This window comes from Panthera uncia (genome assembly GCF_023721935.1).
Source record: "Panthera uncia isolate 11264 chromosome A1 unlocalized genomic scaffold, Puncia_PCG_1.0 HiC_scaffold_17, whole genome shotgun sequence".
NCBI classification, from domain to species: Eukaryota; Metazoa; Chordata; class Mammalia; order Carnivora; family Felidae; genus Panthera; species Panthera uncia.
This window is the reverse complement of record NW_026057577.1, coordinates 77,961,098-77,986,538: the sequence shown is the minus strand read 5'-3', so window position 1 is coordinate 77,986,538 and position 25,441 is coordinate 77,961,098. Positions and strand designations below refer to the sequence as shown.

General features: G+C 35.8%; 1 protein-coding gene across 3 annotated transcripts in view; it reads left to right on the top strand.

Annotated features, from left to right (window-relative positions):
* The first annotated feature begins 9,077 nt into the window (after positions 1–9,077).
* SLCO4C1 (solute carrier organic anion transporter family member 4C1) overlaps positions 9,078–25,441 on the top strand; it is a 107,247-nt gene continuing 90,883 nt past the window's right edge. For all 3 annotated transcript variants that reach the window (XR_007461330.1, XR_007461329.1, XM_049647683.1), the window contains exons 1-2: positions 9,078–10,051; positions 13,278–13,541. Coding sequence is in view for 1 of the 3 variants with exons in the window: in XM_049647683.1 (XP_049503640.1) it covers positions 9,706–10,051; positions 13,278–13,541 (610 nt within the window). In the remaining 2 variants the exon portion in view is untranslated. The remainder of the gene's footprint in view (positions 10,052–13,277; positions 13,542–25,441) is intronic.

Here is a 25,441-nt window from a genome sequence, read left to right as displayed (position 1 = left end):
TGCTTAATTGACTGAACCACCCAAGCTCCCCTTTCATTCTTTAATTTCTTAAGATAGAAATTAAAGTCACTGGTTTGAGAACTTTCTTCATTTCTAGGCATATTGTAAGTTTTCCCTTAAGTACTGCTTTTTAGTAGTATCCTACAAATTCTGATGTTTTGTTTTTATTTTCATGCAGTTTATAATAATTTCTATTTTTCCTTTTGATTTTGTTTTTGATCCGTGGGTTAAGAGGTGTTTTTTTTTTTGTTTTGTTTTGTTTTTTTTTTACATATTTGGAGATTGTCCAGATATCTTTGTTACAGATTTCTAATTTATTCCCTTGTGATCAAAGAACATATTTTGTATGGCTTGAATTCTTTTAAAATTACTGAGACTTTTTCCATTGCTTGGGATCTGGTCTATCTTGGTAATTGTCCCAAGTGTCCCATGTGTACCTTGAAAGATGTGTAGTCTTTTGTTGCTGGTGGAAAGTTTTGATAAGTGTCAGGTCCAATTTGTTGATAATGTTTTTTGAGTCCACCATACGCTTTTGATTTTCTATCCTATCAATTATTACTATCCTATCAATTATATGTATCTCTGGTATAATTGTTGTTTTGCAAAAATATTTTTCTTTGCAGTTCTATTAGTTTTGTCAATTTTGACATTGTTTTTAAGTGCATGATTTTTAGGATTCTTAAGTCCTCTCTGTGAATTTACCCCTTTATCATTAGGAAATAACCTTCTTTATCTCAGATAATATTCTTTGCTCTGAAGTCTACTTGGACTGTTATTAATGTAGTCATTCCAGATTTCTTTTGATTAGTGTCATTTTCAATGTAAAGCCTATTAGCATTGATATTTGAAGTGTATTTTTTGTAGGCAGTATTTAATTGGTTCTTGCTTTTTATATCAGATCTAACCATCTTTTCCTTTTAATTAGAATGTTTACCCTATTTCCATTTAATGTAATTATTAATATAGTTTAGTCTAAATTATCACCTCATTACATGTTTTCTTTTTGTCTCATCCATTTTTTTTTTCCTTTTGTCCCTCTTGTCTGCCTTCTTTGGATTAACGGAATGTTTTTTAGGGTTCCACTTTTTCCTTTCTTGGCTCTTGGTTGCTTTAGTACTTATAAGTCATTAGAGTATTATACCTTTGACATGATATCACTTCACATATAAGATGTGTATTTTTTCACATATAAAATATTTACAATAATACACTTCCATTTCTCTTTACATGACCTTTGCATTATTTTCATACATTTTACCTTAAGTGTAAACTTAAGTGTAACTTAAGAGTACCACAATACTTTTAAATTTTTGTTTAAGCAGTGAATTATCTTTTAAAGATATAGAAATAACTTAAAAATCATATATATTTCTCCATCAGCCTTAACCTACATCTCCTCATTTTTGATGCTCTTTATTCCTTTGTATAAATCATTTTTTCCACATGGTATCATTTTCCTTCTGCTTAAGGAACTTCTTTTAATTTTTTTAATGTTTATTTTTGTTTTTTTGTTTTTTTGTTTTTTTTCAATATATGAAGTTTATTGTCAAATTGGTTTCCATACAACACCCAGTGCTCATCCCAAAATGTGCCCTCCTCAATACCCATCACCCACCCTCCCATCCCTCCCACCCCCCATCAACCCTCAGTTTGTTCTCAGTTTTTAAGAGTCTCTTATGCTTTGGTTCTCTCCCACTCTAACCTCTTTTTTTTTTTTTTTTCCTTCCCCTCCCCCATGGGTTTCTGTTAAGTTTCTCAGGATCCACATAAGAGTGAAACCATATGGTATCTGTCTTTCTCTGTATGGCTTATTTCACTTAGCATCACACTCTCCAGTTCCATCCTTGTTGCTACAAAGGGCCATATTTCATTCTTTCTCATTGCAACGTAGTACTCCATTGTGTATATAAACCACAATTTCTTTATCCATTCATCAACTGATGGACATTTAGGCTCTTTCCATAATTTGGCTATTGTTGAGAGTGCTGCTATAAACACTGGGGTACAAGTGCCCCTATGCATCAGTACTCCTGTATCCCTTGGGTAAATTCCTAGCAGTGCTATTGCTGGGTCATAGGGTAGGTCTATTTTTAATTTTCTGAGGAACCTCCACACTGTTTTCCAGAGTGGCTGTACCAGTTTGCATTCCCACCAACAGTGCAAGAGGGTTCCCGTTTCTCCACATCCTCTCCAGTATCTACAGTCTCCTGATTCGTTCATTTTGGCGACTCTGACTGGCGTGAGGTGATATCTGAGTGTGGTTTTGATTTGTATTTCCCTGATAAGGAGCGACGTTGAGCATCTTTTCATGTGCCTGTTGGCCATCCGGATGATTAATGTTTATTTTTGAAAGAGAGAGAGATAGAGTGTGAGCAGGGGAGAGGCAGAGAGAGAGGAAGACACAAAATCTGAAGCAGGCTCCAGGCTCTGAGCTGTCAGCACAGAGCCTGACATGGGGCTCAAACCCACGAACTATGAGATCATGACCTGAGCCGAACTCAGATGCTTAACCGACTAAGCCACCCAGGCACCCCTGAAGGATTTCTTTTAACATTTGAGTAGGTGTTCTGGGTATTAAATTATTTCAGTTTTCTTTTCCTTTTTTATTTTTAATGTCTAAAATCTTCTTTATTTTACCTTCTTTTCTAAATATTGGCACTGTCTCTCTAATACCTTCATATGATTCTTTCCCTGGACTAGGATGGTTTCTTCATATGAATGTGGTATCTGTACTCTGCTGAATACTTGGGGGAACCCTCTGCACATTAAATCTGTGCAGCTTTCTCCTCTCCCAGTATTCTTCCCTATACATTCTAGCCACTTGGTGTCCTTGGACCTTTATTTTGTCTCCAACTCAGAGTCAGCTGGATTTTCTGTGGATTTCACATCCTGCTCCACCCTTCCCACACTTAAAAACTCTCAAGGCAGTAAACTGCTCACTTGGTTTGCTTCCCATCTCTTAGAGACCACTTTTTTAATTACCTGAAATCTGGTATCTTGAAAACCTTTTTTTTTCTTTCATATGTTTTTTCTTTTTTTTTTCTTTTTTTCTTTTGAGTGTTTCAAGTAGAAGTTAAATCTGACCTCTATTATTTCATCTCATCTGAAAGTGGGAGTCCCTTCAACTGGCTGTACTTTTAATGCCCATTTTTAAAAAGTTTGCCTTTGTTTCACCACAGCCTCAGAAGTTTTACTTGCTATAGCTTTTTGGTATTCTTTTATTTTCCTAGCCATCAAATTTTCATCTCCTCTGATAAGCTGAAGTGTGGAGATCTTTTTTTTTTTTTTTCCTTTAATGTTTATTTTTGAGAGAGAGACAGAGACAGAATGCAAGTGGGGGAGGGGCACAGAGAGAGGGAGACACAGAATCTGAAGCAGGTTCCAGGCCCTGAGCTGTCAGCACAGAGCTCGATGCGGGGCTCAAACTCAGTGAGATCATGACCTGAGCTGAAGTAGGAGGCTCAACCAACTGAGCCACCCAGGCACCCCATGAAGTGTGGAGATCTTTCTATCTTCTTTTCAAACAAAGAAGATACTTTGATTCTGTGAATTTTCTCTTATGCACACTTAAGTAATCCTCGGTTTTCAAAGCTCCTTTGTAGGGTATAAAATCTTCATTCTTGTCTTTTAGGAACATGCTCTGAGATTTTCACAAGTTGTAAAGTAGAAATGTAAGATTTTATAAAGGTTTTTATTTATTTTATTTATGTCCAATGATTTGAACTCTGTTCATGAACTCTCTTATTTGTATTTAAATTAAATTATTTTACTAATTAATTACAGCCTGCTAGCTCCCTCAACCTCACACTAGACTTCTACCAACTCTTAATACATTGTAAAAAGATTACTATTAAAGAATATGTAATAATTCCTCATATTGTGCTGGCTATCAATCTACCTTGTACTGGCCTATTTCCTGTTTCTGATTGCGTTGAACTGTTGGGTGTATTTGACATTAATCTTCCTAGAAGCAGGCTTCTGTAACAAATGACATCTTGATGTCCCTTATAGTTCTATAAACCTAAATTTTAATAACCTTCATCATCTAGTTTCCTTTGTTAAGAAACAGTAGCGGTTAAATTGTGGAAATGACACGACCATCAAGAGTGGCAGCATGGCTGTTTTTCCACTCAGTAAAGCTGGCATTTTGTCATGATTATGACATTGTGATTATATATATTCTATAAAATCATAACATTGAAGACTGTTTCTTGGCATCAAAATCAGATCTTGAGTAGAAAATAAATATGTTTTAGAATATTATCCTAATCATTCATTTACTGTAGGATAATTTCTTCTAGCTTAAAGCATTTCTTGATATATACAAATCCAACTATATTATCTCTGTGATATTTGTATCATAAATATTGTAGTAGGAGTTAACAGTATTTTGAGTAAATTATAATAATAATTGTTTATTAGTGAAAAGCTTAACTTGACATTGTAAATTTTACACTAGTAGTACATTTTCACTGCCTACTGGGTTAGCTTTCTCATGGGATTATAGTATTAACTGTTCACATTTTTAAAAACATTATAATCATCTATGTTCATGGATATATGTCTTTCTTAATTATTTATTAGCATTACTAAAGAAAATATAACTGCAATTTCTTCTAAACATAAATATATTTTTCTGTGCAACTGTAATAAAATAGTATTAAAAATAATCTAGTTCAGCATTAAATTTTTCTTAGATATAATTTGTTATTTTTAATTATACATCTTGTAGAGCATTTAAAAAAGAAAAGATGAATTAAGAATACTAAGAAAATCACTTAGATTGTGCTATTGCTTTTATTTAATAAATATAAGATCCAGTGTTATTAATAAGTCTTTAATACTTGGATTTTTAATTACTTCAACAGTATCTACACTTGACCATTTTTGTATTCAGGCTTTCTCAAGACCCTGGAATTTTAATATTCTGTGAGCCACATAGTGTCATACTATTAAAGGATTTACATCTAGTCTGCAAGTGGAAGGGAACTAATAAATTATTAAAAGCACACATAAAAAATGATAAAATACTTAAAATAGGTATTTAAGTATATTTCCATCCTATAGGTATATCTCCATGGAAGGCCAAAATATAATGATTAGATTTCTTTTAAGTATGGAATCAGAGCAAGGGGAGTTAGTGAGATAATCATGATAGCTTCTGTCATTAAGCCACTTCATCTTGGTTCATCTAATTCCTGAAGGAAAAACCTACTGCACATTCCAGAGAATGATCCATAGGCAGGGACACCTGCTCCTGTGTCCATTGTTGGAGTTTTACTATAAAATTTGGATACTGTTCTTTATCCTACTCTCTACCCTTTAAAAATACAGCAAATGAGATCCATTAAAAGAATAGCAATTTATTCATTACCTTCTGAAATTTAACATGGTGTATTTTGACTATGCTCACTAGATTTACCCTAGATTGACAAAAGAATTAAAAAGTGGTAACTTTCCACAGAATTACAAGAGACAAAATTTATCAAAATTTTTTTTGCTTTGCTTTGTTTTGTTGTCTTTGTTGCAAACCTGAACCCCCTTCCTTCCATCATTGCAGCACAAAGGATGTAAGGGAACAGGAAAGTGGTGTTGATAACACTTTCAGTAAGAGCAAGATGTATTTAAGATGAAGCAATAGCACTTTCGCTAATCTTTAAAAAAAGTTCTACTCTCCAGCACTGCAAGAGTGGAGATCTCTCCTTACACAATATGGATTTAAGTGCACAATGAGTATGCTACTTTGATTTTGATGGTGTAATTTGAATTTGTTAATTCAAAGTTGCAAGAGTTAAGCCATGACCGTTTAATCATCTCATCAAAGCAAAATTTGCTGGTTGTTTAAATTAGTTCATATTTCATAGATGAAATGGTGATCATATGTACATTTACACCTTTAGACATCATTTTAAGTCCATTTCTGTGGAAACTTTTTACATTAGAAGGGCTAGGGGGATTCCATATCAAGCCTGACTTGGATATCTACAAAATCTGAATATCTGCAGTTCAGAGCAGAATTAGTCTTCTAAACCTTATCAACATCAGATTACATGACTGTTGATCTCTTAGAATTGCTAGCAAAAATTCTAACTGACAGTGATAGGCTGTTGAAATTCAAAGGGAGAAAATGCAAAGACCAGGGAGGATATCTGGCTGAGAACTTTGAGTTCAAGTCCTAAATAAGTGGCAGGCCATTTATTAGCTATATGACTTTAGGAGAATTACTAATTCTTCCTGGAATATAGATACTTTAATATGTAAAATGTAGATAATAATAGCTACTGTTCTAGTAAACATTAATAATGGAATAATATTTACCAGATATTTAAAAAATGATACTTCTGGGAGGCCTGGGTGGCTCAATTGGTTGAACATCTGACTCTTGGTTTTAGCTCAGGTCATCATCCCAGGATCTTTGGATTGAGCCCTGAGTCAGACTCCTCACTGAACTTGGAGCCAGTGTAAGATTCTCTCTCTCTCTCTTTCTCTCTCTCTCTCCCTATGCCCCTCACCCTACTCACATGTGCATGCTGGTGTGCTCACTCTCTTTCTCTCTCTCAAATAAAATAACAACAAAAAAATAGTTCCTACTTCTACTTATTTCCTATGTTCTCAGTCAGTCTAGACTGTCGGGGAACAAGCAACAGGATGTATGTCTGTTTCCAGTAAGATACATCTACTTTCAATCTCAATCCCTCATCTCAGAAAATAAAGCATATATAATTGAAACAAATTTTCACAAATTAGTACCTATCATGTGTCTAGTTTATCTCATTAAGAAATAGTGTTGTGGGGGGGGGGGTGCCTGGGTGGCTCAGTCGGTTAAGCGTCTGACTTCGGCTCAGGTCATGGTATCATGGTCTGTGAGTTCGAGCCCCGCGTCCGGCTCTGTGCTGACAGCTCAGAGCCTGAAGCCTGCTTTGTATTCTGTGTCTCCCTCTCTCTCTGACCCTCCCCCATTCATGCTCTGTCTCTCTCTGTCTCAAAAATAAATAAACATTAAAAAAAAAAAAAAAGCAAAAAAAGGGAAATAGTGTTTAGGGGCGCCTGGGTGGCTCAGTCGGTTAAGCGGCTGACTTGGGCCAAACTTAGGGTTGCTGGAAGGGTATTGTGTGGGGGGATGGGCATTAAATAGGTATTTGTTGGGATGAGCACTGGGTGTCACATGTAAATGATGAATCACTAAATTCTACTCCTGAAACCATGATCACACTATATGTTAACTAACTTGAATTTAAATAATATTAAAATAAATAAATAAATAAAATTCTGTTTCTCTGTCTCTCAAAAACAAAAAAAAGTTAAATAAGCTTAGTGACTATAGTTAGAAGAAATAAACACTTTTTTCTTTTTTTTTTTTTTTGAGAGAGAGAGAGAGCCTATAAGCAAAGGAGGTACAGAATCTTTTATTTTTTTTTTTAATTTTTTTTAAACTTTTTTTTGAGAGAAAGAGACAGAGCGTGAGTGGGGGAGGGGCAGAGAGAGGGAGACACCGAACTGGAAACAGGCTCCAGGCTCTGAGCTGTGAGCACAGAGCCAGACGTGGGGCTGGAACTCAAGAATGGTGAGATTATGACCTGAGGTGAGGTCGGACGCTTAACCGACTGAGCCACCCAGGCACCCTGAGAGAGAGAGAATCTTAAGCAGGCTCCAAGCCCAGTGTGGACCCTTTTGCCAGGCTCATTGACCTGAGCTGAAATCAAGAGTTTGATACTTAACCAACTGAGTCACCCAGGCACCCCTAAACACATCTTGTTTTAGGATGAGAGGTAACCTTTCCATCACTGTATTCTCTTCTCTGGAACTAAGGCTATGCTTGGATATGACCATCACATCCTACCAAATCATTGCTATTCAGGAGGTATCAGTACTGAATCTAGAAGTATTTTCTTGGACAGGCAATTAGCTTAGTGTTAAATTAAGAAAGCAAAACTTGAAAATCTCTCTAAAAGTTGACAGAGCTTGATTAATTTTAGTGAAGTAATCTTTTTTAAAAGATTTTCATAATTAAGGAATTTTTTAAAAGTTAATTAATTAATTTTTAAAGTAGGCTCAGTGCCCAACGTGCAGCCTGAACTTACCACCCTGAGATTAAGTGTAGCATACTCTACCGACTAAGCCAGCCAGGCACCCCCTGAAGTAATCTTTGAATGAAAGGGCCTTTAGTGTGTTGCAAACAATATAATATAGCAAGTATAGTATCTAGTAACATCTGAGAACTCTGGTAACTTTGCTAAAGGTAGTCTAGACACATTGTTTTGAAGTTTTGTTTTTTTTTTTTTTATCATCAATAGATTTGAGGAAGTGGGTTCCTTAATACTTTGTATTCTTATGAAACTTAACAGTTCTGTGTATGTAGCCCTGATATAAAGCAAAAAAAACAAATATGTGTGTGTGATTTATATTATGTTCCTTATTGCCATAAACATTTAATTTAGGGAAAGATAAACATGTTGAGATCTTGATATAGTTTTTAAAATGTCTTTGTTTAAAATATTTTTAGGATGCATTAGTGTATCTTTAGAAGGGGAGAGAGAATGGATCCTTTGAAAACCCAATCATGACATGATCATGTCACTCCTTGGTTCCAACCTTTCCTATTTTACTCACAGTGAAAGCCAAAGTCCTTATAATGGCCTCCAAAATTTGGCCCCATTCACTTATCCCCCACCTCATCTGCACCCCTTTACCTGCCCCCAACTCCTAGGGTTCTCCAACCATGTCACTCACCCCAGCCCCTCTATTCTACCAACATAAGGGACTCCCTCCCTTATCTCCTTCAGGTCTTTGCTCAAACTCACTGAGGCCTTCCCTAACCACCGTTTCTTGATGAATGACTACAAGAATGAACTTTAACTACTATTGCGTAATGGTGTTCGATTCTTCAAAGTGTGTGTGTTTTTAATTTATTCCCCAGGTAGAAATTATTACATGAATATCATCATTGTTGATCTTAGATGTGAAATATACAGCAGAAAGAATATCATATATAGGCTTTTAAAGTTTCCTAATTTCTGTTATCTTCAGTTTTGGGGAAGTCAAACCAAAAAGGTGGTTATGTTGTGACGTTTATGGCGGTCAGGTCTTAATGGGGAGGTGGCTGGTGGGGATTTCTGTTTCCAGGGCGGATGAGAGGTAAAGTGTCACCAAGATGCTCAAAATCCAAAGTCTTGTACTTACGGCTGCTTGATTCTTGGAAGTCGAACCTAGTAAAGGAAGTAAAACGCAGGATATTTTCTGGAACGATCTCCTGACGCAAGTGTTTACAGCTTTCCTGTCAGCACCCAGGGGGAGCTTTACGGCCACCAGACTCTCACAAGCTCTGGTTAGTTCCCTGTCCCCGGGCTCTAGGAAGCAGCCAGGCCGGCTGAAGGGCCTCGCCGGGTCACCTGGCGGCGTCCTGGCCGCCCGCACACGCCTCTCATCCCGGTTGGCCCGGGCGGCAACAGGTGAGGCGCGGCCTGGCGCGAATCACACAGGGGCCGGCCAAGCGCCCGCGCCCTTTGCTCTAGGCGACTGCGAGCTCGTGGAGGTAGGTCCCGGCGGCGGCGGCGGCTGCGCGGCGGCAGCGCCGAGACAGCTCCTGCACGGAGGCGGGAAGTCTTCCGCACGGGGGCGCTGCCACCTGCGCAGGGGAGGTTCCAAAGGGGAACCGGGTTTTTGTGCCGCTCCGACGCGCTGGAGTTGGGAGAACCCATCCTGACCATGAAGGGCAGCAAAGGCATCGAGAACCCGGCTTTCGTCGCCTCCAGCCCGGACACCCCGCACCGTTTGTTTGCATCGCCCTCTCACGTCGAAGTCTCTGACTTGGCCATCAAATCCCAGGGACCGAATTCGAAGCCACAGGAGCCCCCGGAGTCCCAGACGTCACCGGAGGCACCCCAGCCTTCAGCGGCTCCCTCTGCTTCCCAGGAGCTGTCCAGGCCAGAGTCGCCGCCCGAGTTTGAGGAGGGACCCTGCGGGTGTGGGAACTTGCAACCGCAGTGCCTCCAGCCCTGCAACACACCCCAGGGCTTTCTGCTTTTCTATTGCCTCTTGGCCCTCACGCAAGGTAAAGTCCAGCGCCGGCTGGAGAGGGCATTGGCCCCGCGCGGGACGCTGAGGGACCCGGCAGGTGCGCGCGTTCCGCTTAGACGACGCGCAGTGCCTGCCCCGGCCCGGGGGTCCTGAAGCGCCCCCACAGGCGTCAGCAGGGCCGGGCCTCCGCAATTTAGCTTTTCCTTTGTAGCAACTTTTGAAACTGCCCTAAGGGCTCTTTATCTTTCGTGTTTTACCTCAGTTGAGTCCATTCGATTCGTTCAGGGAGGGTGGAAATGACTGGAACCTTACTTTGGGAACGGTTTGCCCTTCGGGGAATCCATTCTATACCACAAAAGCATCTATTTTCCTAAAGCCCTTGTTAAAAGGAGGTTTTTGTTTTGTTTTGCTTTGTTTTGTTTTACATTGTTTCTGCAAGGGAAGGATTAACTTTTAGATGAGGGTAGGGTAGTTCTCAAAGGAGAAGCTTGCATGAATAGGTTAGACAGCAGCATTCATGTTTTGTTGAGGATACTGAGTTTGAGCCGTACGTAGGCACAGGTGAATGCTAGCAAACGCTCGAGGCGGTGTTGAAGGGCGAGGCTTTCGAAATAAAAGAGTTGTGCAGTATCTGTTTTGTTTAAGGATCTCTTTCAGTTTCTCTTGGGAGTAACCTGATAAAGTCCAGGTTTATACCCTTAGGAGTTTGCAGGGCAAGCCTGGTTTGGAGGAGTGAGTGGGAGAGTAGAGGAAGAATGGCTCCCAGGAAAGAAAGATTGCAGAAGGTAAAAGCAGCCGCAACATGAAATGCGGGGAACAGGGGGGGGGGGGGGGGGGTGGTGTAAGAAACGGGAAGTTACGCCAAGGTGACCCACACGTTGAAGAGAGGTGGGCCTCAAGGTAGAGGAAGGAAATGCTGAAGGCTAGTTAGACTTTGGTGGTACTGTATGTAGGTATATTTGGGTCACCTGAGTCCTAGTTTCACAGTATTTGTAAAGAGGCCATCCAAGGGTGATTGGAAGAAATGCAATCCAAGAATTTTTTTTTTTTTTTGGGGGGGGTGGGTTGGAAATTGCTCTTTTTTAAAGATTAACCGAAGAGTAAATCTAATCTTCCTATTCTTGTTCCCGCTCCCCTGTCTGAAAGGAGCTCCTTGCCCCTTGCTTTGCACATGTTAGGTGTTAAGTGAGTATACCTTGATTGCAAGTCAACTGCAGCTCTTCTGTCAAAGGTTGTTTTGCGCTACAAAGTTATTTTGGTTTCTGCTTTTCTCATTAGTTCACCTTCTCTCAGTGTCTTGATCTTTGTTGTCCAAAATCTCTGTTGACGCACTTCAGTGCCAAAGGAATGCAAAGTTCAAAGAAGTTGGACACAAGTAAAATTTCTTGCTTTATCTTAAAACATATGCTGAAATTTCTATATTCCAGAATACGTCATTTATTCCAGAATACATACATCTATTATAAAATATTGTTTAAAATCATTATCAGATATTATTGGCACTCTTAGAAAAATGTGTCAGTTTTCGCTTAGAGCTACATCTACCCAGAGGTCCCCAATTTAAGAAGCATAATCCTAGATGAAGGTGATCCAATAAATTCTTTTTTCAGTTTAAATTTGAATTATTGCCATTGAGTTTGAATTATTACCATGTTTCTCAGACATGATCCTTGGGAGGACCATTTACATGGTATATTAAGAAGTGCTTGGGAAAAAAAAACAACAAAAAACCAAAACCATAAAAGTCCAAACTTGTCAGGTTAGTTGACTTAACCCAGAATTTCTCAATCATAAACAGGACTTCTCATAGCACTTAATCACCTAACGTGCTTCCTATCTTCACGTATATACAATAGAGAGATACAGTATGCAATATTTCTGGGAATTTCTTTTTTTAAAGCAGTGTTCTTAGAACTTGTGTAGCATAGAATTCAGAGTGGGATTCATAGGCTTAAAGTGCTATGCCTCTACAAGAGTTTACAAATGTACTTTTTCAGAGAAGTTTTACCATAAAGGCAATGAGTTTTAATGAGTGACTTTTAATCAGTATTGTAAGTGCGCTGGGAAGTTGATTTTTTTTTGGAAGGGGGGGTGTTGGGGAGGAGTTGATTTTTGGTTAGGGAATTTTTCATATTCTCAGATTCCTTATAAGCATGTCATTCCTAGGTTCATTAGACACTTTACCTTGAAATTTTAAGAATTGTAAATTGGTTTTTGACTTACTAAGCTGGCATAAAAGTAAAATGAGTTTAATGGTGGGACTTTTAAAGCTTGTTATATCAACTGTATTGCAACACATTTCCAGTTACAGTCTTAAGCAAAATTTAAAGAAACTGTAGAAATCATGGCTTGTGTATACTCTCTTAATTAACAAATGACAACAGTTCATGGTATCCTCTTAAGTAAAAGGGGTTATCTAGTTTCAAACTTTGTAATTTGATCACATGTTTTTTTATTTTCAATTTATATTAATGTTTAAATTGTAAAGTTAATCTGTATCTGGACAAGACTTTTTTGTTAAGTCAGTCAAAATTGGATTTCCAGTTTTCCTTGTTTACCTTATATTTTTCCATCAGACTTGTAATAAGCAGAGTGAGTGTGCTTTTTTTGTTTGCTTACTTTGCATATGACTTAGAATGCCATTGTTGAAAACACTCTTGCTGTGTGTTTAGTTTTGCTCTAGGACCTTTTAAATGGTAACGTTAAGGTCTATAAAAGTGTTAGAAGAAAGGAGGTTTGAGAGCTCAATTTCACCTTTCTTAAGACTAAGGCAAGGAACTCGAGTTATATATAAATATGTCTAATAATTGAACAACCTTGGAAGCAATGGGGCATTACTTTAATGACCTCTGGAGTCACCTGCAATTTTTTTATACTTTCCTGAATGAAGTCCATGAGAGTATGGTACTCTTGGAATCTCTGTAGCAAACTGGCTTCATGAGAATTTACCAGTCTGACTTTTAATTTGTCATATAAAGAAAAATGAAGTCAGCTACATTTTGTATGTGGTAAGCATCAATTTTATTTGACACCTGAAAATTCACGAGTATACTATTTAAAAGCAAACTCATTTGTAAGGAAGTATGTTTGAGTTGCTAACTTTGAGACTTTTGAAATTGGTACATTAAAAAAAAAATCAAAATAAATGAACAGCCACACTTTAGGCACAATCAAACTTTAGTATATTTTGTTGAAAATCATAATCTGTGTGGTAAAGTTAATAAAAATCATGCATATAAATCTTCTTTTCTTTCTTTTAGGTATTGTAGTAAATGGCCTCGTAAATATTAGCATTTCCACTATTGAGAAGCGCTATGAAATGAAGAGTTCCCTGACGGGCCTGATATCATCAAGCTATGATATCTCATTCTGTGTGTTGTCTTTATTTGTGTCATTCTTTGGTGAAAGAGGACACAAACCAAGGTGGCTTGCATTTGCATCCTTTATGATAGGACTGGGAGCACTTGTATTTTCACTGCCAAAATTTTTTAGTGGAAAATACCAATTGGGGTCCCTATTTGAAGGTAAGTTTCTGTTGTGTTATTTATGTATGTATGTATGTATGTATGTATGTATGTATGTATGTTTTAACTTAAGAAGTACTATAAAACAAAGCCTTTACTTCTATCTTGCAACTTACTTGTACAGGTAAGTATGATAAGGGATTAGTCTCCTCTACTGCTTACTGCTTTGTTTTGATGTGAATTGTGTGAAGTAGGAGATTGCAGAAATAGATTGCATCATTCATCCCTTCAGTAGTTATTAAAGTTGTTAATCATCTGATATGCATTCCCCATATTACACACAGTCCTCCTCAAAAAGCAGTGATCAATTTTCCTGTGCACTTGTAATCTCATTGGGGTTCTAAGATGTATAGTTTTCCTGTTTTTGGTTTCATTTCTGTGCTTATAGCTCTGCACCCTGGACATGTTGATTCCTGACTCTTGAGGTAAAGAGAGGTGAAATTTATAGGAGAACTGAAGCTTTTCCTAAGAACTGAAGCTAGCTGTATATCTATGACTATAGTTTAGAGACACAGAACTTCATGACTTATCTAATGTGTTGCTCCAGTTAGATGAAAGAGTACATTATTGAAAGGCTCAAAAGGAAATTTTATTGTATTTCTACCTCTTTTTTCCTCCAAAGAATCAGTTTTCTTTTAAATGTTTATTTATATTTATTTTTGAGAGAGAAAGAGCACATGTGTGGGAGGGGTAGAGAGAGAGGGAGGCAGAGAATCCAAAGGAGGCTCCAAGCTGTCAGTCCAGAGCCTGACAAGGCACTTGAACTTAACCATGAGACCATGACCTGAGTTGAAATTGGCTGGTTAACTGACTGAGCCACCTAGGTGCTCCCCAAAGATTCAGTTTTAGTGGAAAAACAATTATGATAGAGCCAGAGGGATGTGCTGAAGACCTTAACATTTTTTTGTCCTTACAGGGACTTTTAATAGTAAATATTGAGAAGAAGAGGGCTATAAAATTAGCTTTCAGGAGTTAGTAAGTGAAGAAAAGCCTTAGTTAGAGTAAGAAGAAAGGAGAATTGGGGACTGCTGCGATACAGGCATTATTTTTAAAAAGTTCAAGTTGTTACATTTGTGAAATGTTAATATTGAAAATTAATATTAAAGTGTTGACATTTCCTAAGACCAAATTCCTAATTATAGAATGACAGCAAGTAGGAAAATATTTTTAACAATTAAGTACATATTATGTAGCATGGTTTTAGGAGTGTACTAATTAGGTTAGCAGACTTCATTTGGAAATAAAAATAGAATATGCAAGCATATAAGACCAAAGACCATGTTTTTAAAGCATGGTAGAGTTTGGAATAAATGAGATAAGGAGAATATGTTATCAGTGGAAAGATCACTTATGTAGATTCTAGTACATTATCTAAGAATGGAAAAGATTGTGTAAGGCCAATTTCACATAATTTCACTGGGGGTAGTTTTAGGAACAGTGTATACACTAGGCTTTAATAAAAATAATTGAAATCTTAACAGTAAGGTAAAATCTTAATTGTAGTCACAAAAGAAACATGGTACTGACTTTATGATAGTAAAAATATTATTGTGTGTATAGAATTTACTTGCCAAACTTTGTACTGAATCAAATCCCTCATTCTTCCAGTTGATCAGATGCCCTACTTGTTCTTAAACTATATGAACTTTGATAAAATATCTGACTCTCTAAACTAAAACATAACACCTGTTCCAGTACAGAAACCTGATCTGTCCTCAGCAGTCTTCTTAGCTTCATCCCTTGCCATACACACTTTGAATTGCAAAGGGATACAAAACTCAGGTTAATCTGACCAATTTATATTTCTCAATGGGAAACGGCCACAAGTTAAGGTGTGTGTGTGGGTGGGCAGCAGAGATGAAGCCAAGAAGATTGCTATTGCCAGATCACAAACTTTTAGTTTGTTATAGTGTACTATGCAAGTGTTCACCAAGTTATTTCTGATATGTCTTATTGATGTTTTTTTATTATTGTAATTGAAGTAGATTAGATAGAGGAATTGGCTGTTGTGTGAAGTTTTTAGTGTAAACTAAGATTCATAATTTAAATAATAGCTTATCATTGGCAAATGAAAACAAAAACTCAGGCTGCTCTTATTTTCTGTCATTCATGCAATAAATATTTATTGATATGGACTGTACATAGTGCTGAGATAATAGTATTGAAACAGTTTCATGCCATCAGGGTTTTATGTAGTGGAAGAAATACAAAGCTGATAAATAAACAAGATAATTGAAGATTAAGGTGAGTGTATGAAGGAACAAATAATATGAAGTAATAGTGTATAAAAGGGCAAAGGAAAGCTGTTATAATAATAGCTGGATAACAAGGAACCAGCCTTGAAAGATGCTTTCCAGACTGGAGAAGAACATGGTTAAGGGCCTTGGAGCAGGAAAGAGCTTGGTAGGTTTTAGGAAATGTCACTTTGGCCAGCGTGATCAAAGCAATGGAAAACGTCGCATGTGATGAACTTGGAGAGGCAGTTAGACACCAACATGAAGCATTTCAATTTTCCTTTAAGTGCAGTGGGTAGTCATGAGAAAGTTTTTCATAGGGATGTGCATCGTCTTACATTTTGAAATGATGATTTTTGGCTTCTCTTGTTCTGAAGGATGGGGAGTAAATGGTAGAAAATCACCCGAGAGTTAGTTTTTTTTACCAACTAGTCCAGGTGAGAGACAAAGGTGGTTGGACTGGGTTGGTAGCAGTGGAGATCTAGAGGAGTGACTGGTTTTCCAGTAGATTAATTATGAAAGAGGAATGAATAATGGCTCATAATATTAGGCTTGAACAACTGGGGCTATTGACTAGAATATAGAAGAACAGAATTAGGCGTGGAAATCAAGAAATCAGGTTTAGTCTTAAGTGTTTACTGCATATTATATATCCAGTGTTGCCGTATATATGTTTGAGCATACATGTGTATATAAGTGTGTGAGTTACTCTTAGTCTCCATTCCTAGAAGTATAAATATTGAGTTTAAAGAGCTTCCTTATTCTAATTTCTGATAGATAATGCCACATTGACTTTTAGGAAGGGGTATATCAGTTACTCCCCCACAATCAGTATACAAAAATGCCTAGTGAATTTTTGCATTGTTTTTCCCTTGAAGGTTTTCTTTAATAGGGATTTCTTTGTAGTATATTTGTGTGTATGTGTAGGTGTTTGCAATAAAACAGATACAAAACTCAGGACTGAAATCGCATGACATATCTAAAGGAACCCAGGCATTTAGAAACAAAAGGAATGTTAGAAATCATAAATTCCTTCTTTCACAGTGTAGAACCTTAGGACATGAGGTGAAGTGACTTCATGGTGATTTCGTAGATAGATCAATAACAACTAAAACTAATATTTTTCATGCATTGTTTAATGTTTTTCAATTTTTTATTTCTCATAGTGGGTTTATTAACTATATTGGATAATTTAAATATTTTGTTGAGTGTATTTTTTAAGTGTTTACATATTACAGAATTATCTTTATGAATTTAAACCATTTCTTCCCCAGTTTCAAATAGCCCGTTATAATGATCTTTACTTTCTTAAAAACATAATAACTTGTCTGTTCAAGTGAATTATACCAGTTTTGCAAATTTTGGATTCCATAACCAAAAATCAGAATTATTTGTCCAAGTCTAAGGAGAGTGTAGAAGAAAAGGAGATTTAAGTGGGAAAAGGATACAAAAGAGTCGAAAACTTTCTGTAAATAAATTAGAAATCAAGAAATGTACAATTTTCTTAGGTAATATAACATTGAGAGAATTAGCATATTCCTTTGTGTGCTTCTTTGTTGTTGCTGTTTTTTGAACTTGAGAGCAAGTCGGGGCTCCTTTTGAATGAGATCATCCCTATAAGAGGAGATTAAAGTAACATAATATAGTTTGTAAGTAGAAGAAGACAAAATGTGAAATATGATAAACATGTACAATTTCCACAGGTGTGAGGAAAACACAAAAGAAGGTGAGGGTTAGCAAACGGTAGAAGAGTGTGTTTGAAAACAGCTTGTAAAAAATAAATTTAAGTAGGTTTGGGAAAGTATTTTTTTAAGGGAAGCTTTTATAAAAACCTAAGCGATTATCTGACTTCAGAGATAATAACATTTTTGAAAGGGAAGTTTTGGTTGTTATTGGATACAAAAAAAGGGAAGAATTAAAATTAAGAGAAATGCTTCTCGGGCCTAATTTTTATATATGTTAACCTGAGAATAGTGTCATAAAATATTCTTAAGTACATAATATTTGACACTCACTTTTTATATATTTTAACTTGTTATGACATATTTCAATATAACTTTCAAATATTTAAAAATGTAATAAATAAACATAACATTTTGTTTTCATCCAGGCATTTTTTAATTCCTTATTGATGAGTGTTAATTCAGTGGTGTTAAGCAAAATAATCTCTTTGTCTCTTTGAGCCTTTGGGAAGGAGTCATTAGTAAATGCTTAGAGACTGTAGAGAAGTAATTACTAAATCCAGTAAAGCTCTTTTTCTTTACTGACCCATAGTTGGATAATTTTTCCTAAGTTATATTATTTTCATGTTTCTCTTTTCCATTCCTTTCTCTCAGAAAAAGGTAGCTCTCAACACTTTCCATTTATTATAGCATTAAATTTCTAATGTTTTAGATTGGTATTTTAGGAAGAATTCTGTACAAAAGAACATTAGGTATGCAAGGTGACTTTAAAATGTTGAACTAGGAAAATGACTAGCGTGGGACTCAGTGTGATTTAATTTTAGTTACTGTTTGTCTTATCTTGTGTTCATAAGGATTTGTTTTAAACATGAAATACTTGACTAGATTGGAGAAGACATAGGGCCAAGAATCTTACAGTTTTACCATCACTAATTTAATACAGTATGCTTTAATTTTGCTTGGCCTCTGAGTGTTCTTCTTTCTTGATATTCCTTCTTCCTTATACAAATCAGTTTTATTTTTCTTATATTTCAATTTTGTTATAACAAATTAAAAAAGGAAAGATGATATCTTAGAAAATGTAATGATATAATAAAGCAGATGATTCAAAGATTTTAAAATTTAATACACATAATAGAAGAGCTAGAACTAACTTTTAGGATAGTCAGTGCTCCAGATGAAACCACCACAATTTTTCACATACAAGGCACTTCGGGCTTCCCCAAACTTCCTAGATTATATGAGTTACCTTGGATACTTGCTACTGTTATTTAATGCCTCTTGAAGATCCTGATTTAGCAAGTGTGGGTAGTTCTCAGGAATTTATATATTTTAAAATTACTCATGTTATTTTATCAGTCCATTTGGGGAAACGTATGTCCATCTTGATGCTTAATTATTCTGTAAAGCTGTGTGGGCACAGAGGTTTCTTTTCGTTTCAGTATTATTGCTTTATAAATTACTTTGAAATAGAAGTTTCACATCCATCATGAAATACTAGATCCTTTAAGGTATCCAGTTTGGTTGAAATTCAAATGACCAAGTTTCTGAAATAGAGGAAACCAACGGAGAAAATTAAGTAGGAAAGCATGTGTCAATGAGGTGTTAGCAACAAACTCAGTTCTGCCTGCTCACAGCTATAATTTGTAGATAGATAGATATTTTAAAATCCATGTCTTTGAGCAAAAGAATATAATGTCCCAGCATTTCCTAAAGTATGATCTGCAAAGCAGTTTCTGAAGATGTTAAGAATATATTAAAAATACTTTCCATGGTTCAGTGAGTTGGGAAAATGAAATTTAAGGAGTATCTCTGTTGCATCATTAAAGAGTTAATGCATTTTGTGAATCTCTAGTTAGGGCACGTGATATATGCAGTTCTGAACTTATTGACCATTGTTATGCTTGCCCTGTTTACTCTGCTTCTGTTCATTTTATGTTTTCTCCTCCAGGTAAGTGTTTCAGTGAACAGGCTTTAGGAAAATCTGTTCTGTGCTGTCTTAACTCATTTTGAAAGCCATGGTTGAATTTATAAAATTCATTATTGCCAGCACTAGAACAGCATGTGATATACATTGTAGGTGTTCAAGAAGGGTTTGTTGAGTTGTCACGTGCGTTAATGAATAAACGATCCTTTCAATGGAGGCATATTAGGAGTCTAATGACATGCCCTTCCACAGAAGGCAGTAAGAATAATGTCAGATATGGCTCACATTTGCCATAAACTTGGCCTAAAAGTAATGGGTTATTTTCTCTTTCTTCGGCCACTGAAATGGGAAGAATTGTGTTATCAGAAGCAAAGCATAGATGATCTTTATGGGTAAGATTTGGGATCTGAAAAATTTGCAGTGTGAAAAAGGAAGCTAAAATGAGAAGCATATTCAGAAATAGTAACAAAATGCTTTGATATTCTACTTTTGGTTTTGCCTTAATTAGTTGCTGAACTGCTGATGTCCCTATGTAGCTACCATGCTTCCAAGGTGATTCTAAAATGTAGGGATTGCTTTTTGATAGACTGAGTAGTGATTACCCTTATTTGTTTTCATGTATAAAATAAAAGAAAATGCTCTGATAAGGTATTCAAGTTGACCATAGGCATAGTTGTAACTAACCAGTATAATGTATGGGAGGCAAAAGTTAAGCAACGCTTTTTGTAGCTTCCTCAGATTGGTAAAAATGTGGTTTGTGGCAACAAAGAAATGAGGAAATTCTATTTTCTAAGTCACTGTTATTAAAAATGCACAAATTAGCCAATGTGTGTTTTAAAGTATCTTTTCTCTTTTATCTTAATATTATTAACACATGAGTGAAAGTATGCAGTACAGCAAGAATATTAGGGTCAGACAAAACAGAGTTTAAATTTTTCTTTGAACACTATGTGGCCCTATACTATAAGCTTTATTATAAATCCTGGTGATGACAGTAACCCCTACCTCATAGGAGACTATAAACATACAGTGATAGGCAGTGCCTGGTGCATGGTAAGTGCTCGTTAATTAGTAGCAATGAATAATAATGATGTTCATCTTAATTAAGTAACAGCTATATTAATACAAAAAACTACCTATCTTGGTTTGTTTAGTTATTGGCAATGGTAGATACAAAATCCTATGAACAAGTAAAAATCTTTCAATACGGTAGCTATTTTTTTTTTGTTGTTGTTGTTGTTGTTGGTGTCACTTGATATTGATGTATATCCAAAGTCTGGCTTAATACTTCCAAAATCATGTATTAGAGAGGGTTTTAATTAGACAAGTATCCAGGATTATATTCTTAGGAGATAAGAAAATAGATTTATTTGGTGTAGCTCATCTTAATTGGATTCACTCAAAATAGTATACCAAAATATTAGCTTTTAAATAGTCGAAATACCCCTTTTAAATATCTTTAATTTTTATCTAATTTTAAACATCATGCATCCTTGGCAAGCCATTCAGAAGATCAAAACAAAAACAAAAACAAAAACAAATGGAATAAAAGGAAAAAAATGGAATAAATGGAACAAAAAAGCAAGGAAATAAAAAAATTTTCATACCAGAACCTAGATTATCCACTGTTAATATTGTTTCGCCTTTTTAATATATATACATTTATACATGTATTCACATTCACACATAATACACACATTTACATTACACAGTCATTAACACACACTCATGCATAAACCACATCCACACACTTAATATTCGTACATCTTACATCACATTTACCCATATGCATTCAAATGTACATTTTAAGGAAACATTTTGAATTTATAGATATCTACTTTTTCTTTAAGAATATATATTAGTTATTATATATTAAAAATAGTTGCAGAGTATTTATCTTTTTATATTCATTTCATAGATAACTTATCAGTCAGTCCTTTTTTTTTTTTTATTAGCATATTTTTCTGGTTAGAGAAGTTCTATTGGTCACTGCAGATAATTTGGATAATACTAAGAAATAGGGAAAAAAACCCAATTCTTTATTTTTTTTTTCTCAAGGGAAACAACTTTGGGACTATGTTAGTTAATGTTTTAGTGTGCCTATTTCTTGAAGAGTTAATATAATACTGTGTATAGTTTGCAGCCTTTGAGCATTCTTATTCTTGTATAACATTCCATTTTAAATTTTAACCATTCTCATAGAGTTGAATATTTATATTTGAAAATTTTTCATATGATAAACTGCATCATGTAACTGTCTTTTTAATGGTTGTTTTTTTGTTTATTTATTTTGAAAGAGAGTGCATGTGTATATACGAGTAGGGGAGGGGCAGAGAGAGAAAGAATCTTAAGCAGGCTCAGCACTGCAGACCTTTCTGTGGGGCTTGATCTAATGAACCATGAGATCATGACCTGAGCCCAAACTAAGAGTCAGACACTTAACCTACTGAGCCACCCATGTGCCCCCATGATTACATATTTTTGTTTAAAGGTTTTACTACAGTTTGATCATTTTACAGAATTTAGCATTTTGGAATTAGCTTTTTGCACTCAGAATAATTCTCTAAAAACTCATCTGGGTTGTGTTTGTCAATTGTTCATTCCTTTTATTGCTGATTACTAAGTATTTTGGGGTATGAATGTACCATGCATGGTTTGTTTAACCATTCACCTACTAAAGATCATCTGAGTTCATCTGTTTTTTGGCTCTGACAAATAAAGTTGTGAACATTTGTACGTATTTTTGTGTGAACATAGTTCTCATTTCTCTGGGATAGATGCCCAGGAGTGAAACAGTTGGGTCATGTGGTAGTTCTATGTCATTTTATTTTATTTTATTTTTTTGGGAACTATTAAACTGTTTTCCAGAGTGACTGTACCATTTTATAGCCCATCAGCAACGTATGAGTGATCTCATCCTTGCCATCATTTGGTGCTGTATTATTTTTTTATTTTAGCCATTCTGATAGGTTGCAATAAAATCTCACTGTGGCCTTAGCTTGCATTTTCCTAATGGCTAATGATATTGGGCATCTTTGCTTGTGCTCCTTTGCCATCTACTTATCTTTAGTGTAATGTCTGTTTATGTTTTTGCCTATTTTCTAACTGGATTGTTTATATTTTACTGTTAAATTTTAAAAGTTACTTATGTATCCTAAGTCGTAGGTCTTTGTCAGATAGGTGATTTGCAAATATTTTCATCCAAAGTATAGTTTGTCTTTTCATACTGTTAACAGGGTTCTTCACAAGAACAAAATTTTTAATTTTGATGTTTAGTTTGTCAGTTTTTCTTTTTATGTTTCTGTTGTCAAGTTTAAGAATTCTTTGCCTAGTCCTAGATCCTAAAGAATTTCTACTTTTTTTATTTCAAAAAGTGTTATAGTTTTCCATTTTCCATTTAAGTCTGTGACACATTTTGAATTTTGACTCTTTATATTCCCATTAGTATTAGCAGTGTCTGGTTTTTTTCCCCCCCTTTAATACCCCAAACATCTAAGAAATGTATTTGTCACAGTAATCATTACTGGTTGGAAAGGGGAAAATACATAGATGTCATTAGTTCAGAGAAATCCTAAAATCCCACTGGGAAGATGTTATGCTTGTTCCTTGAGTAAACCTGCTTCTTGGGAGGGGCTCAGTGTTCTATCTTGGTCCTTTTTCTCATCTTTGGCTATATTTGAAGGTGGCAAATGGAGAGTATACTCCTTGGGTGGTTAGAATCTGTGTCATCCGGTTTCTTACCTATAAAAGTTGGGACTAAGGGTCATTTTAATACTCATTCAGTCATAATCTCCCTGAGAAGAGGCTGGTGGTTCATTTGGTACGATGTAATGGTTTCAAACTAGTTTCTTGTCTAATTGATTCAGGTATATGTGCCAATAACCACACTTATAGTTTTGTTATAGAGCGTATCTTTCTTAAACTCATGCCTCTCTCTGGACTTAAGTAAGCCTGTCAGACTAATGGGAGAGTCATACCCTTAGGTACTTTTATGTAGGCTGTATTTTCCAATTAAAAGTATTTCCTTGTGCCACATTAATCCATTTAATGATATCAACAATGGGGCCAGAGCCTTGTTTTTATCCATGTCACAGTCTGTTTTAATTGATCTTTGTTGCTCACAAAGGCCTTCTGAATTTTACCTTTTATACGATTTGAATGCGAAGCAGTTGTCTCTTCCAACTCTAAAGTTCTAATCTTACTGTTCCCTTTCAGTCCATCCAAAATACTTGGCAGATATCCACTGGCCACCCACAATGTCATTACTGTCAGTTATGTGGGTTATTGGAAGAGGCAGAAAGGCAATGTCCCGTAAAGCGCTGTAGGATATTAAATTATGTTACTTAAAACGAGTTTCAGCACAAGCTCGCACCATTGTTCAGCATATCATTAGGCATAGGGACAGCAGATATTTGTTGAATAAGGAAAGGGACATCCTATAATGCACAAGAGAGCCTGCCACATGAAAGGGAAGAAGGGAGGAAGGAACTGTTTCAGAAAGTTAATGAATAAACAAACTTACTGTATTTCTTTCTTGCAATAATTCTAAGGATCTTGAATAGAACTAAATTGTTCATGGTCCTTGGGCATAATGTGAAAAACATTTCTTTATTGAAAAATTATCTATAGCCATGCCATTTTCTTTTCAGAGATTGTATTTCCTATTATCTCCATTTTCTCATCAATCTGGTCATGTTTACAATTTCAATTTTATAAAAGCAGTTAATAAGTTGCTATAATAAAAACTGTTTTACCTTTTGTCTGAATTTTTAAAATTGACTCAGTGGTATTAATAAGAGGACATATTGGTCTTTTGTTTTTGCTAAATATGGCATTTTTCAGGATACAATCTTTGTGACAGAATTCTGGTTACTTCAAACTGAAGTATATTCTCCAGTCCTAATGTTATTTACTTTCACTTAAATTTCACTTATTGCTATCCTTAATCTATGATTTCTATCCATTCTTCATATTAATTTGTTAAATTCTGATATTTCCTGTTCATTTTTTGGCATTTATGCTTAATTTTCTTTTGTCTATTTTTATTGCTATATTTCGAGCATATAAATTTTGTATTTGTCAGGTTTTAATTTTTATAGTATTAATTACCACTGTTACTACATTAGACTGAATTTTGGGGAGAATGCAGGGATCATAATTCATCTTTTTCAGTAGCTAAAATATTAGCTACTCTGTCAATGTTTAATAAATTGAATTAACACCCAGGGTTTTTGCCATGAAATTTAATTGAATCTTATATTCTTATTGTAACCCTTGCTTTTTACAAATATAGAAAGACCTGTAGTTTATAAGTTGTACTGGATATTCTTCATTTGCCCATCCAGATCCTAGAGAGATAGAAGCTAAGGGGATATGCTGACTTTCAGAGGCAAGGTTGGCTCCAATCCCCATTACAAGTTTCAGAGACTGAGTTGACATATATAAGTGGGAAAATTCTAAGTCTCATGGGAAGAAACCCAATCTGAGTCAATACTGTAGGGCTTCACAACCCTTTTACCAATTCCCAGACCTAATCTAGTTTACAGACACAGAGTTCATTTTTGAGAGGGAGGCTAGATCTCTTTGAAGAGTTTTACAACAAAGCCAGAAGTATATGATGCTTTCTCTTTTCCTAAACCCATCCCAAAGCCTCTTATCCAGTGTTGAAGGGGAAGGGCAGTGTTCATACTCACTGGAGGTGATTAGGTAATGGCTCTGAACTGATCTGATCTCTGGAGTTCTAGAATAGTGCCATGGTCCACTGTTAAGAATGGGACTTAATAGAGGTCCAATGAGACACTTGGTCCAAAACTGCTATCATAGTGAGATCCTCATCCTGTAATTGTCTCTAGTCTTAGGATGTAGAAAGGTAATAGATACACTAACTGGTAGAATCCCCACATTGATTATCTGACCTGTGGATTGAGTGATCTTATTGTAGGAAGAAATAATTAGAAACCCCTAAATGAGATAGTAAACCAGAAGTAATACTATTCCTTAAGGGAATTAAGAAGTTTAGTGATACCATCAAAGATCTGAAAGTTGTAGGTGTGGTGA